This window comes from Poeciliopsis prolifica, unplaced genomic scaffold (genome assembly GCF_027474105.1).
Source record: "Poeciliopsis prolifica strain line A6 unplaced genomic scaffold, Auburn_PproV2 SCAFFOLD003, whole genome shotgun sequence".
Lineage (NCBI taxonomy): Eukaryota > Metazoa > Chordata > Actinopteri > Cyprinodontiformes > Poeciliidae > Poeciliopsis > Poeciliopsis prolifica.
This window is the reverse complement of record NW_026562378.1, coordinates 3,463,541-3,479,301: the sequence shown is the minus strand read 5'-3', so window position 1 is coordinate 3,479,301 and position 15,761 is coordinate 3,463,541. Positions and strand designations below refer to the sequence as shown.

At 40.7% G+C, this 15,761-nt stretch overlaps 2 protein-coding genes across 5 annotated transcripts in view; one reads left to right on the top strand and one right to left on the bottom strand.

Moving 5' to 3' along the window:
• The window catches only part of si:dkey-245f22.3 (uncharacterized protein LOC492819 homolog), a 351,352-nt gene that overhangs the window by 262,283 nt on the left and 73,308 nt on the right, over positions 1-15,761 (bottom strand). The window lies entirely within an intron of this gene.
• frmd4ba (FERM domain containing 4Ba) overlaps positions 1-15,761 on the top strand; it is a 48,004-nt gene that overhangs the window by 7,785 nt on the left and 24,458 nt on the right. For 3 of the 4 annotated variants that reach the window (XM_055024899.1, XM_055024891.1, XM_055024882.1), the window contains exons 1-5: positions 9,289-9,465; positions 12,818-12,883; positions 13,020-13,114; positions 13,238-13,330; positions 14,353-14,437. In XM_055024899.1, the coding sequence (XP_054880874.1) occupies positions 9,304-9,465; positions 12,818-12,883; positions 13,020-13,114; positions 13,238-13,330; positions 14,353-14,437 (501 nt within the window). In that variant the 5' untranslated portion in view covers positions 9,289-9,303. Of the gene's footprint in view, positions 1-9,288; positions 9,466-12,817; positions 12,884-13,019; positions 13,115-13,237; positions 13,331-14,352; positions 14,438-15,761 lie in introns of those variants that run through there. The other variant, XM_055024908.1, reaches the window with a different exon arrangement.

The window sequence follows — 15,761 nt, the reverse complement described above, 5'->3', positions numbered from 1 at the left end:
AAGTAAAAATTATTATTATTAAAAATATTCTTATATGTCTCGTCCTCTTCTAGTAGTCCACCCATGACTATCTGTGGTTGTTTTAATACCAGAAATGTGTTCAAATAATTTTTTTTAGTTCAAAGCTTTATGAATTTGATTAGGTACTCATTTTGAAGTAGGAAGGTTTGCAAGGAAGGGGTTAACTTATGCTCTCTGAATCAGATATAGTCCTGCATTATCTCCCTTATATAAATAAAGGGAGTTTTAAGTAGTGGAGTCTTACCATGCACAATGTTACTTGTGTTTAAAAAATATGCCTTGGAGCGAGTAGCCAACCTATATGCACACGAGACTGGCCAACTGTACAAGTTGGTCTCATGTACAGAAGCATGCTAGGCAACCGCTGGGGTTACATTACCGCAGCAAAGCCAGGAATATGACTCTCTTTAACCATGGTGAGGTATCATCAGGCAGAAATGAATAATGTCTGGATAATGTGTGGAGACTGGAATAGAAAGCTGATATGTAGATGGTGGGCAGGGCGAATTAGAGCAGGTGTCCAGCACACATGGAAGAAAGAGGATACAGTGTCCTCAAGCTAGGGTCATGTTTGTCGTATTAATGAGAACTATCAATAATGAGAATCTCTTCTTCTTTTTCTTTTTTTTTCCAATGTGGCTGTTTTAATTCATCGCAGTATGTTTAAGCTCAGACCTTCGCACCGCCATAGTGCGCTGTTGGTCCGATGGGTTGTTAATGTTGAGCAATAATGACAATAATGTTTTCACATAGGGCAATGTTGCTTAGGAAACACTTTCACCTCAGAAATGAAAACTTTATTTAAAAGCTTCTTTTTGTGTGGACTACCTTAGTGTAGATGTCAGTAGCAGATTGTTATCTTAATCTGGTACTGACAGCTACATAGTCTGGTAAAAATCAGCCTCTTGTTCTACGCTTTGCTTCGTACAGAAGATCTGGACCGTAAGGTAACGTGCAACGTTTGCTTGCTGGATGCATGGACTCTGTTAACATTTGAAATGGTTGGATCTGATTTTACCCAATCGCTATAATTTGGCTGAGACGTATGTAATGACCCAGCTTGATTGTGAAGGAAGCTACGCTATGAAGCTTACCGGAAACAACCATACCAATAAAATGTCTTAAAATTTTCTCTTGCTCCAATTTTCAATATTTAGAAGCGTGGTGAACAAAGATTGAGTAGCTTGGTTCATGTCCTCCTCTGTCATTGCCTAACTACCCACCTTTATAGGTAGACTACAATTCTAAGGCGACAGAAGATTGACATCATTATTCAAAACTCCTCCTGTTCAAATTCCGGTTGAAATTCAACAGAAGAAATCAAGTCCTGGTAAAAACAGAAGGGAAGTTGGAATTGTGTGAAATTTCAGAGGAAGGCAACAACCAAGCTAACATCTATGCAGCAAAAAACAAATTTGAAAGATGAAAAGTATTTTTCACCGCATGGGTTTTTGTCATCAGAATGTTTTTAAGTGTGGCAGTGTTCCATCTTTTTATTTTTTATTCACCTTCTAGAGATAGGTTGAGTTTGAAGAAGCTTTCTGGATAAATTGCTCATCTTCATTGCGCAATTGAGTTATTGCTACTGGAGTAAAATATCTGCGAAAATGTCTGCTGGAGGACATGTTCATAAAAACAGCTTTTGTGTCTCTGTTGGTCTTTATAGTATTATCTTTGCAGCCCATGCAACAATCGCAGGGCCATAAGGAATGTTGCCCATCGGCGGTGCAGCAGCTGTTTCAGAATGAGTGAATATGTTAGCAGCAATTTGACTGAATAAAACATCGCAGTGACAGGAAAGCAGGAGCAGATGCTCGGTTTTTGAGCTTTCCACCTACGTCTGCGGCTCTCGATGTGACGGTGGCTTGGTGAAAGCTATTATGTTCACTCACCAGGATGTAAACAGAGGTTGTCGAGCTTACCAGTGGCCTAACACTGACGGGAAAGTGTTTGGTGGGGATGTGTATCCCTAAAGGACTGCAAATCCAAGTTTTACAGTGATTCCTATGGGAGTCTCAGTAGGTCTGTAGTGTGCCGTTGGAGCGCAGAGCCTGAAAACTCCTGACATCTGCCGCGGTGTCTCACACGCACATGTGCCATGTGTGGTCAGATAAGACCATGTAAGTGATGTGATTATATGTTCAGTAAATTGGATTGAGAGTGATAAGCCAGAGGCTTTCAGAAGCGCAGATATGATCAACTGCTTGACTCCGCTAATCAGGGACGATGACCGCAGAATAGATTTAGGGTTTCCAGTTAGACAGAAATATGAAACTGACATTTAACATCTCTAAACATGCGTGAATCTTCGGGGAAATTACTTGTATCAATTAGAGAGTAATAGTCTTTCCAGTGGTAGTCCTTCCAAAAAATATGAATACAATGGATTATTTTGTGTCTGTAAACAAATGTGCTCTTCAAAACCTATTATTCAAGCTCCTAATAATTTATCATTCGACTAACTGACTTGACAGGCTTACACACCAGTAATTTTACTTTTTGGATGGCTATTTGATACAAGATGATTTTCAGTTGATGTCTTAAGCTACCCTTAGCGTGATTTAGCATGGTTAGCATCAGCAGCTGTAAACAACAGTCTCTATGTGCATTCAAAGAGAAAACAGATGTCTTAACGCTGTAATTTCTAAAAAGGTCTGAAGGCTCAAATAATAAAACAGAGTAATTTAAGTTTGATGCATCCAGTCTCTCTAATATCCAACGATGTTGATTCTGGGTCAAAATGCCCCTTTACTAATTCAATGAAACGTCCCACGAGGGTCTTGTGACAGATGGCTTCTCTTCGTTCCCGCTAAAAATTAGGTACAAAACGATTCAAATTGCAAAAAGTATTGAATTTAGCCTGAACGAACAGACTTTTCTATCTTTCTTTCTACATCCGAACACTTTTCAGAAATTGAAAAACAAAACAAAACAAAAAAAAGTTTTCCTTTCAGATCATGATCACACCATAAAAACCTAACATGGCACTGCCCAAAGTCTCCTTGTTTGTCAATCAAGTTGACTTTGGTGAGATCAGACACAGGCTGTGTGCTTTCAGAGCATTTGAGACAGTGAAATCAAAGGCCAGAGATACCTGGGGAATTCCCGTTGCACCCGATTGAACACTTTGTCACGGCTCTCATTCAGGGTGTCCAAATGCGTTCAGTCCTTCAAACATGAGCAAAATTGTTTGGCCCCCTCGTCAACATGTTTTTATCCACAACAGATATTTGTCAGGTCAGATTGGCCTGTGAAATGCTAAATGTATTTAGTATACACTAAATGTGCATCATTAAGCTGTTGACAGAAAGTTGGAATCCAGTAACTTGTTCTGTCTCAAGGCACTACCGCGCACAGCCTCTGAGGCTACTTTGACACACAAGACAAATGCAACTCACATCTTTTTTTTCTTTACCCAAATGGGACCCATACCCGACTTTCTCACGACAGTCTCAACGGCCTGAATCCAATCTTTCCGATCTGTGACACTTCCATATGTGGTACGAAGTTGGATTTGCGAACGGTTATGATACACACGAGACATGCTTCATAATTTGGCACCAGAAGAAGTCAGACATGTTGAATTCGGATGCAAACAGTGGCTGAAAATGATAGTTTGGAAATCATGTGAGAGGTTTGCATCACAGCAGTGCAGCACATCACAGTCTCACCGCTCTTGGCTCTGATTACACATCCAAACAGACTTCTCTACGGCGAATGCGCCACAAAAGATCGCCTGTATTAATTGCACTTTCTTTTTATTGGCTTGCTTTGTGCTGCTATGATCTTGTGACAACGCAGTGACAACTTGATCCATAAATTCATTATTACTTCTGTAAGCAGAGCTACGTTCTTCTCCTGTGGATGCTGGTCGCTTTGGGGTCGTAGACTGCTCACACAGAAGTCTGATTGTGGTCACGTCATTCAATCATATCTACGAACATGAAGGAGAGATTTGATTTCAGCAACAAAAAAAAAAATCTGAATTGAGCGTCAAGACCTGCTGTATGTACATATCCCAAGGCATCATTTGACACAAGTTAGGTGATGAGATGGATCTAAAGGAGTTTTCTTTGCACTTATAAGTGACATAGGAGGGTTGACTTCAACCCACCTGTCCAGTCTATGTCAAGACTGATAGTTGATTGCGATGTGTAAATCGCATGTCTAGATTACAGAATTATGATCTGAAAGGGGCTTGGGAGTCATTTCTCCAGTAATAACATCAACACTGATTGGTTGCGTGGCCTGGTAGTACTTTGGTACAGTACTCGTAATTCTGGGAAAAGATTGGATTTTTGCATTTCTGACAGGTCAGTCAAAGTGAGATTTAGCTTCATCTGTGAAGTGACCCACTTGTCTGTGCATCTCTAATGTTTTTTTTGTCCAGAACTCAAGCCCATTTTCAGTTGATTGTCCAGACTGACTCTCTAGGAACTTGTCTTTCAGACTACAGTGTCTTAATTTTACAGGCAGCCCATGTGTCCGGTGATTCAGATATGATATTAAAAATGTTCCGACATAGTCTTTAACTTCTAATCCCTAGGTTAGAAGCATCTGATGTAGGGACCGGCAGTTTGTAACTTCAGACAAGTGCAGATCTGGTGGCTGACACTGCACCCTTTGTAACCCACCCAACCCAAAATGCTCCCCCTCTTTGACCTCCTACTCTTCATAGCATCTGGGTTATGCACACACATGGTTAGTCACGGCCTCCAGGTGCCCCTGAGCGCCGTGGTGTGCCACAAGAGAACCCAGCAAGAGGCGATAACCCCCCCAGACACCCACGACGGGCCAATAGGTGGATGGTGGCAGCCACTTTTCCTGCTTTTAATTTCTGTTTCTCGCCCCCTGCCTAGCCACACAAAGGCGTGCCTGACTGTACCTCTGCAGCGCACACAATGAGCTCCTGAGTGCCTCCATTCACTCCTCAAAAGGAGCTTAATCACATGGTGTTAATTGGCTGCGATTAAAACACTTTCCCGTTTCCTCAGCAGATGTGGGGAAAGGTTTTTGTCTGCTTGTTTCAGCAGCAAACTGATGCTAACAGGCTTCCTTATGGTTTTGGGCAAGACTCAGATCAACTTGTTCCTCTTGATTTGTTTTGTTCTAATAAACACGGCTGAAAGAACAGCACATTCAGAGCAGTAATTAATCCAAGTGTGCGACGAATATTTTTGCGTTTAAGATTAAATTGAAATATGTGAATGTGTTTTTGTTATTGTGTGTTAGGCAATAAAATGTGTTTTTGAAACAAGAATTTAATTGTTTATTTGCATTTTTATGTATTTCTAGTATTGCAAAATAAAAAATAAAAGCTTCAACGAAATATCAACAAAATGTCCCAATTTTCTTAGCCGATTAATCGGTTAATCATCAAAAATAATCAATAGATTCATCAATAGCTAAAATAATCGTTAACGGTAGCTTTACTTTTAATACCAGAAAGAATAGTTCATACGTTTTCAGGATACTACAAAGGCAAGGCAGCATTTTCAGCAAAGTCCATGAAAAAAACAGCGAGAGGTTTGATTCATGTTTTATGAGCTTAATCTTACAGCTCATCCATGATGTATGAGTACAAATCATCCTCCTTGGGGTGGGGAGTATCATAATCTCTGACAGCTGTGTCCACCCGCAGGAGGCACGACAGGCATGCGTGCGCGTTGCCGTGCTTATGACTTGCTCTGCAGGCGTGTTTGTGTCAGGCATACAGTCGCAGAATGTCTTCCATTCAGCGGGTCAGCTGCAGTCTCAGTGTGCAGCATATAGCTCGTCAGCTGCAAGACCCGTGTGCAGGACAGCTGTCTCCGCCAACACCCTCACCCACCTGCCCCTCTACACCCCTCCACATTTTTATTTTTTTTTTCTGGCTCTTCGATCTTGCTTGCATTCACCAGGAGGCCTTTCCCCTCCCTACTTAGACAATTAATCAGACAGCAATTATGCGGGGTAATTGGCATTCGATGTTGAAAAATGGCCCCGGGATGATAAACTAATGATATTTGCAACACGGTTGCTTCCACTGGTGTCCTCCTCCCGCCTTGCATTCCCAGCAGAGTCAGACCTATTAACTCTGAACCTCTGGGACAGAACAGAGCAGAACCTGGAGGTAATTTTTTGAGTTAAGCCTTCAGTTTGAGTCACAAGCGACGCGAAGATCTATTAATAGTTGAAACAGGGAACACGGGGAAATACTCTAGACACAATTGTTCAATTTTCACTCAACATATTCCCTCTTTGTCCCCGGGGGACAAAGAGGGAATTCCCCCACCTACTGGCAGACCAAGGGTACTGCAGAATTACAGAATCAAAATCTGAACAACTAAAGCTCATCCTTCAAATCATAAAGTACTTGTGAAAACAGTTTAAGGGCATTTGTAGAAGAATGAACCTTTAAAGAGACAGTGTCATGTATTTTCATAGTGACATTTTATATCTCTATCAAGTAGCTATGTTACCTTCGGTTGTTGTAAAAATGCTATATGTATCAAATATATATGTGTGTGTGTGTATGTGTGTGTGTGTATGTATGTATGTAGAAATTTGACTTTGTAGTTTAACACCTTGAAATTGCTGTCTCTTTGACAAACTCCTGCTCTTTCTGAAACTTTTCCTTCAGGAAGTCATCACAACATGACTCTTCTATTAATCCTCAAACCACACTTTTTATTTATTTATGTATTTATTTTTACCAGCGTTGCACTGAGAATTAGCATAATGAGCTCTGCTGATGCGTAGTTCCACCAGGTGTTAACTAATTGCTGCTGGCTAGTCTGAAGGAGCTGACTCGGGGAGTTACGGCGGAGGGCTGCTCTCTGACGCAGAAGGACAGAAGTTCGGAAACAGCTGCTCTGGGGAGGAGACACGCCTCGAGCTGAACGGCTGCCATGGAGATGAAAAGTTTCTCAAACATGTGGGAAAGAAACAACGGATGTGTGTTTTTGACGAGGGAATAACATTAGAACTTGATGTAAAGCTGAAAATAAGTGGATTTTACATAATATTGTCCCTGTTAAGTTAGTGACTTATGTGTTGACACTCCAGGCACAAACGTCAGGATGACTACAGCGTGAAGTCACAGTGCCGACTGCTCCTGTGCCAGGCTCGGGACAACAAGAGGCTGAGAAACAGCCTGTATAATCACATGCAAAGGCAATGGGTGGTGTCAGAGGATATTCAACTGGTTTATGTAAGGAGTGTCTTAACTTGTAATAGTACTCGTCTTCCTTCGGCTTCCTTCCGCATTTTTGTCATGTTAAACTTCAGTTCATGTTGTTGAGATTTTTTGTGATGGAACAACAATGCAAAGTTATGCATAACAGTAAAGTGAGATGAAAAGGACTGAACGATTGCATTTTGTTAAATAAAAATCTGCAAAGTGACGTGGAAATTTGCGCTCAGGCCTGAAAGTCAATACCTTGTAGAGTCGCCTTCTGCTCCAACTACAAATGCAGGTTTTTCTGGCTGTCTCTGCGAGCTTTGCACATCTTGAGACGGAAAGTTTTACCTCCTTTTCTTTTTGTGAACTAGCTCGGCCTCACAAAGCCTGTCTCCACTGGTAAAATTAATTAATTTTCCAGCACGCCTGATGTTTATTGGTAAGCTACAAAGTTGCTGCAAGTTTTTGTTTCTTCTTGCCATTTTTTTTATTTATTTAAAGGTTTAGAGGACCTCTTTGCTACAGAAAATATATTTTTTTATATTTACAATGAAAAACCAAGATGTCTACATTTATGTGGCCTCTCTACATCTATTGTAGGCGGCGTACTTAATTTCCAACCTCAGCAAAGAACTGTTTGGTTGAATGTATTAGGGATTTGGATGCAGACTTTATTCTGACGAGTTACGTGTGGATGTATCAACGTTTGAAGCTAATTTTCAGTCTGTAGTTTCAGTAAGGCTTTTATGGAAGTAAATATGGGATTTTTTTTAACAAATGAAAATTGCAACCATGTACAAATAATGACACTGACATTTTTTTCTACATAGAAATAATGACAATGAAAATTCTTTTAGGTTAAAAACATATTCTGAATACATTTCGACACTGAAAAAAGTAAGTACAAATATACAACATTCAATCTGGGCCTATGATTATAATGTTCGATTAAAAGTAAAAACAAAGAAAAAGAAAAGATAATCTTTACCGCCGCCTTTTGACAAAAAATTAGGCCCTGGCGACACTGTCATTTGAAGCCCATTCGAAAGTCAGGACTAGCATCCATCCATCCATCCATCCATCCATCCATCCATCCATCCATCCATCCATCCATCCATCCATCCATCCATCCATCCATCCATCCATCCATCCATCCATCCATCCATCCATCCATCCAACCAACTAACCAACACATCCATATTTCCAACACATCAGTCCATTGTTCCGTCAAACGTTGTTTAGATTCTTAAACTCTCTTTGAGTCTGAGGGTCACGTAAACAAACCGACAGATGTAGTTTCCAGATGAGCCGCTCCATCCCACTGGCGTTCCTCTAACTCGTTTTAGCTGAATCAGGTGGCGTGTGATCTGCAGCTCTACAGAGGAAGACGTTCCCCGGTGCATGTGCACGTGTGTATGTGTGTTTTCCTCCCTTGTAGTTTCACTTTGTTGTTTTCTGCCATGTCAGTTCTATCTGCTGGCTCAGACAAAAGCAATTATTTTTAGTGCTGCCTCACAACACAACGGGTGGGAACGTCTGGTCTGCTCTGCTCTGCTCAGGAAATCAGCCCCACACCCTGTGCAGACAATGACATTTAAACACTGAAATAAAATGGGGGGGGGAAGAAAAAAAGGTGGAGAAATGTTTGTCATTTACGAAGACTGAATGTGCAAACACCCTCTGCAATTCGAGGGTGTGTTGGGCGTAGAAATATGTTGGGTGCAGAAGTCTGGAGGTTTGTTTCTGTGCGGTCAGTGTTTGAGTTTTTCCCTTCTTCTTCTTTAAACGTGGAGGGGCAGACGGAGATTTTGCGGCAGTGGGCCTCTTGGTTCTGTCCTGCCCTCCCCTGCACTCTGAGGCAGTGTTTTGGACCGGGGCCCAGCACCGAGCCTAAGGCGCACTACTCCGCTCCAGCCTCTCCAGAGCGCCGACTCACACTGACATTACATCAGCTCGGCAGACATAGTAGACCAGTGTGTGGATGCTCCTTGCAGCTTGTTGCTTCAAAGCAAAACAAAGTGCTCTGTGGATCGGCCGATTGACTTGTTCCTGGACACATGAGGTCCCGTTGCTAGAGGGTAGACGCAGTCTGGCCGAAAGAGGAGACTACGGGGGCAGGGATGGCCGTGCGCATCATACGTGGACTGGAAGACCTGGTGGCGTCGGGGAGCCAGCTCGTCTGGAACCTGGCGCACGAGACGCTGAGGACGTGGTACAGTCGTGGGCTGATCCCATGCAGGCGCCTCTTGGAATCCTGGTTCAAGATAGGAAAATGCTACCAGGTAACGTTCACAGCTTAGGACGAGAAAATTGTGACAAGCATCTTTTTTAGTTTTGTCTCAAGTTACGTTCTTATTGCTTAACTTTCCTCAAATCAGCTGCTGTTTTCTTTCTTCTTTTTTTCCGTCATGGCTCATAATTGTGTGCCGTGTTTATTGTTACGAGGACCAGGCTTCCTCCGGTTGAGTCACAAAAACAGATTTTTTTTTTTTTTAAACAAGAGTCCCTCTGCCTTGCACATATGGCAGTCATTTGAAAAGCAGCACGAAATGTTGTTTGATCTCACTGTCTGTCTGCATGGCTTAAGAGGGGAACTTTGAAACGTGTCGATGCTGAAACACCTGACCTGAGAGTCAAGAGCTCTCTCTGTTTTGTTCTTAATTGTGTGACGAAACCATCTTCATGTAGTCTGAGAACTTTCCCAGTAAGTTTCCTGCTAAAAGCACCACCTGAAACTGCATATAGTGAAGATGTTTATTAATTAAAAGGGAATTTAAGAACTCTCTTACAATATTTTTATAAAGAGGTCGGGAGTCATTGGCTCTTGATGTGTCTGCTTAATTTGGACCTCTTGAAACTCGTTTTCTCTGAGCAGTGCAATTTATTGGGTCGGTAAGCTATTTATTGGTCCGCCATATTCCAGAGAGCGTTCAATTATCACTGGCGCACTGATATGTCTGGTTCTTGTGGCAAGCATCAACGTTATATTGTTCCCCAATCAATAGACTGTGTTGTGACAACAGTTGCTCCACCCTGACCATACAGTACAGTCGTCCTATGGACCTACAACTGAATGGGGTGTGGAAAGTGTATGGGCCACTTTTACAACAGAAACTGGTGTAAAACAGCACCGATTTGTGCCTTACCTACCACTCACTGGAAATGGTTCATAAAAATGTATTAGGTATGTTCAGTTAACAATTTAGGCCCCAAGCATCACCAATAATCAGTGAGATTCCCTATGGCTCTCTCCTAGGCCTACTTTTGTTTATTATGTTAATTAATTAGTCATTTGTATGTTAGTTAACTTTGTCAGTGTAATTAAAATATTGATTATTCATCTAAATGTCTTTTTTTTTACATTAGTTTTGGCTTACCTTGGTAAACGTATGTAATAAAATAATGTAAACTGCTTCTTCGTCTCATAAAGGAAAAACCCAAACAGCTGATTGGTTAATCTGCACAGAAACTCAGCCAATATAGACCAGTCACATTTTTACAGTATATTTTAGCCTGCTGAGTGAATCTACAGTAACGTGGCGAAATCACATAAATTTATGAATGTTCTGCAGTACATGACAAGAAGGCAAAAAAACCCAAAAATATATTTAGATTAGATTTAAGTAACAAAAAATACATTTAGTTTGTGTTTTATTAAAAATAAAATGTATTTATTAATTTGTATTCATGTTTGCCAAAACATCTGCAAGCTTAAATATCAATTTGTCTGGCAGAAACTGTTGAGTTTGTTGCCGCCTTTTGATCAGAGGACACAGACGAGAGGCCCGGCTGTACCTGCGGCTTTAGGTGTGTTGCTCAGGTGAAACTCGCTGTGTGGTTTCTTTACATCACAGTGATGGAGAGCGGAGGGACATGTCTACTTGAGTTTCTCTACACCATTTTCTGTACGAAGTTATTCCCCTCCACTAAAAGGAGAATTTGAAAGAAAAATAACAGGAAAGCTGTTATTCCCTGTTTCTCCAAGAGTAGGTGCCATTAGTTCCCATGTAGGTTTTGTTGTTCTTGCTAATTTTACTAGAGACACTTTTTTTTGCCTCCTGCGAAACACAAGAGTTAAAGCCCAGGACCTCTGAGCCTGTGCAGCTGTCCGAGCTAACGATTAGCATCGTGCTAACTTGGCATGACCTCCGTTGTAGAGTCGAGCGCTGCTTGCAGAGACGTCTCTTGTTGTGGTTTGGGGCAATAAAAAAAAACAAACAAAAAAAAAAACAAAGTGGGAAAGCAGCTTGTGCTGCTGTTAAAAGTGAAATGACAGCTTTGCTATGGCGCTTAAAGCACCCTCTGGAGAGATGAGGTTTGGAAAATAACAATTAACAGGGCGTCCTCTGGCCTTGTGGTCGAAGGAGCTGGACTTCAATGTAACCATAACTTTCCAGCACTAGAAACCGATTAGCTTAACACAGTGTTTTTCACTGACGTCAGAGAATTAAGAATTAAGCCTGAGAAAATATGTATAAATAGTAGGTCAGAGATCTTTGATGGTGGTTGAAGTAGAGCCACAGGCAGAGAGGCAGAGACGAGGAGCGGTACGGTGGAGGTTTAATGGAAATAACGGTGAAAACCGAAAGTTACAGGTAGCCAGATGAACACAAACAAAACTGGAACTGGATTAAAAAGGAGGAACCAGCAAGGAGCGTCAGCAGAAGAAGGGTTCAAATAATGTGAGGGCGAATGCTGAAACAAAAGACCTGGACTGATGAGCAGGAAGCAGATTGAGGAGAGAGAGAGGAAGTGACAGGGGAGCAACAGAAGACACGCCGGGGACTAGGAAATTAATCTAACGTTAACAAATGACTAAACATAAGAAACATGTTAAACCCAGAGCAACTAAGAGGACTAGACACAAGAAATAAACTGGAATCACTAAGAAGTTTCTGAACTGCATGCAATTATGAAGCTATTGTTGATTTCTTTGGAAACAACATGAAGTTATTAAACCTACAATGCATCAGTTTCATGCTTGCTAATGTATAGGACTAACTAAGAATGTACTGTAAAATATTTTGTCTTTAGTGGATAGGGCACTGAAACTTGCTCCTGTCCCGAGGCCCACATCCTGTTAAATCCGGTCCTATGTGGATGGATGGATGGATGGATGGATGGATGGATGGATGGATGGATGGATGGATGGATGGATAGAAAACTGTAGTCGTATGACTTGATTTAATGACATCTGTTGGTCGGTCTGACTTGTTTTACTTTGATCAGAGGTCATAATTAGGTCATATCTTAAGTCTGACTGTCCTGTATGGGCATCTGATCTGAAATTTCTTTTTAAATTTAGAGCTACCTCAACCAGTTGCTCTCGACAATACTCGGTTGTTTCTGCTAATTGTAGCAGAGTGTAACCAAAATCTTTTAATTGCCGTCAGTACAATGGAAATCCGGTGAATCACTGGAGCAGGATGGAATTGTATTTCTGTTTTGTCTCTTAGCAAGAGGATGACGATGAAAATGTGTGAAATCGACTAATATCACATTTTTGACGTTTAAAAGGTTTAAAACCAAACCTCATTTGTGGTCATTGTGCCGCCCCCTAGAAACTCGAGATCACTTTATAGAAATGATCTCAGTGGATTTATTTATTTTTTTTTTTTTGCACTTCCTTTGTAGATGACCGAAGGTCGTGTGTGTCAGATTCACCTCCTCGATGGCAGGAAGCTGGAGCTGCTGGTTCAGGTACAGCTTTGCACTTTCGGTTCTTTTTCAGGGGAAATGGTTTGGCTGGCCGGGAGTCTCACTCTCTCACACAAGCCGATCTGTTTTCCTTCCTTTGTTTTCTGCTTCCCTTTTATTTTGCCCCGGACCTCTGCAGCCGAAGCTGCTGTCTCGGGAGTTGCTGGATCTGGTGGCGTCTCACTTCAACCTGAAGGAGAAGGAATACTTCGGCTTGTGCTTCGTGGACGACAAGTGAGTCCATTTCGTCACATTTGCAGGGCGTTTGAATTTTATTTAATCAAAAACGGGAAGGAGGAAGGAGGCTGAGGTAGCAGCATAGCGTGATATGTGATCTATTATTTTATTGCTGCTCAGTGGCCAGAATAACTGGCTCCAGCTGGATCGTAAAGTGCTTGATCATGCCTTCTCCAAGACATCAGGGCCACTGGAAATCAAGTTTCTTGTGAGGTGAGTGTTATTACTCTCAGAGCTTGCCAAATGTGAACCAATTAGATGCTTAGGCAGAAAAGATGTGCCGTTGTGTTCGTCAAAGCGCAGAGACTGTGTGATGAAATCAGGTTCACCTTCAGAGTAGATGGCGGAGACGTGAGCCACATGGTGGGCGGCTGCAGATTGGTTTTCAACTTTTTTTTTTTTTACATATAGAAGTTTGAAAAGTGTGGTGGAACAATCAGCAGGACAAGTTTGTTCTCCACAAAAATCTGGCTTTTTTTTTTTTGCTACAAGAGTAACAACAAAAAAAAACCCACAACAGCAACAAAAAACTAACACTGCACACCGCCCTGAACACGGCATTCCTGTTTTGGAAACTGGCAGTGGCAGCATCGCTTTGACTTGGTGTTGAACTGAGAAAGACAGAATGGAGCAATTTTTTTTAGTAATAAATTAACTAAAAAAAAAAGTTAGTTAATTTATTACATGTAATCGAATTAAGTTTGTTTGTTTAACAACAACTTAATAAATTGTGTGTGTTTACTTGGGTAAACTTAATTTGTCTAATTGAAACAAAACTTACTGGTTTACTTTTTATTCCCCCAATAAAGAGCACTTGGATGACGGACATGTGATTTACACTAAAAATGGCTCAATATGACGACCTAAAAATACATATGAGTAAAGAACTATATAAATTTTGAAATTTATGAAAGTGTCTCCTACTTTTTTTTTTTTAATGATCAAAAATATATGAATCCCGTCATAGATCAACACCCCAAACTGACCCCTTTTCTCATTTGTAGTACAAGTGCCTGAAACAAGGTAGTGCTTCTTTGAGATCAGTAACATCGATCAGCCAGCAGGTGGCGGTGATGTAGCACAATGAATGTCTTCCTGTTAGATTTCCAAACAATGCGGCCAGATTTAAACAAGCTGATCAACACTTGCACGTAGATGAAAACCGAGCTTTTGTTTATTAATTTTTGTTGTTGTTTTTTGCTGCTGAAAAAAAAGAAGATAATTTATCTTTGCAGGTTTTATGTTGAGAAGATCACCCTGCTGAAGGAGAATACGACCGTGGAGCTTTTCTTCTTAAACGCTAAATCTTTAGTGTTCAATGTAAGTGATCTAAAGCAATGCGACATGCATATGTTATGTTTGTTTAATGTGGAACATTTTGTTTAAATTAACGTCATTGAGCTAATAATCTTTTTTTGGGTGAGTGCCCTGTGAAATTATTTTACATTTGTTATTCATAGGAACGCCTATGGGTTCATCAACTCGCAGTGGCATTAAACAAACAAACAAACAAAAAAAAAAAACTATAGAAAAAATGTTGCGCAATACAAACACATTATTACAAGCCGCCATTTTGAACTGATCAACAACTTCATGAGACTTCGCTGAGTCCCTTCCACAAGATGAAATAATATGGTGAGATGGTAAAATAATGCTGCCCAATAGTTGTGTTAATGATGTTGGGCTTGTCCAATTAGCACTACATTACACTTTTACTTCCTAAACCTAAATGTGGCCAAGTTAGCATTAGCTACATTCAGTAAAACTTTGGATCCTTAGACCTTATCTATCAACAAAAGTCATATTAGATGTAATATGTTGGTTATCTTTTCCCCCGGTATGGTTATTTCACTTGAGAATTAAATATTTCAACCCAAATATTGCTTGTTTTATTATTCCTGGTTGGTTATAGTTTTTTTTAAAGCCAATTCTTCAGGTATAAAAGTCCAATGGACGTCTTTCTCTTCCACATCATCTGTCGACCTTTGGGAAGTGAAGTTACCAATTTATTTCGAACATGATAGAAGTATAAAATCACACACATTGAAGTAGGAATGCAAAATATACATATTTTTAATTATATTAACATGCTCGAAAAGGAGGAGGAAGACGTAAAAAGTTATGAACTCCTACCAAATAAATACATACAATATTTCAAGATGGACCTTCATTATTTAATAACTAAGCATTTGTCTCAGAATCACTCTTTAAAAAGTTTCTCCAAAATTTCAATTGGGTGTTGCATTTAAGGTTCGACAGATTTGATAGCAGTTTACTTTTCTTTTTAGTAAATTAGAAAGTAAAGATTACGCTCTAAAGTCTGGAAGGCGCAACAGTGCTGAACTTTTGGAAGTTATGAGAAAACGCAAGTAAACGTTTCTGTTTCGGGTTGTCGATAATTAATCCTCAGTGAGTGGAAATAAAATGTTTTACGAGACGCACGTGAAGGCAGCATGAGATCAAACGTTGCAGGCTGTGCAGTTTTTTTTCGCGGGGAGCGCTGACTGGTCGCCATGGGAGACGGAGACTGTTGAACCTGCTTAGGGACCGTACCACTTTACCGAGGGGGGCTGTAACTCCGAGCGGAGCCCCAAACACGTCCGTCTGTCCCGCATTGTGGATTTTCCTTTTTTTTTTGTTAATT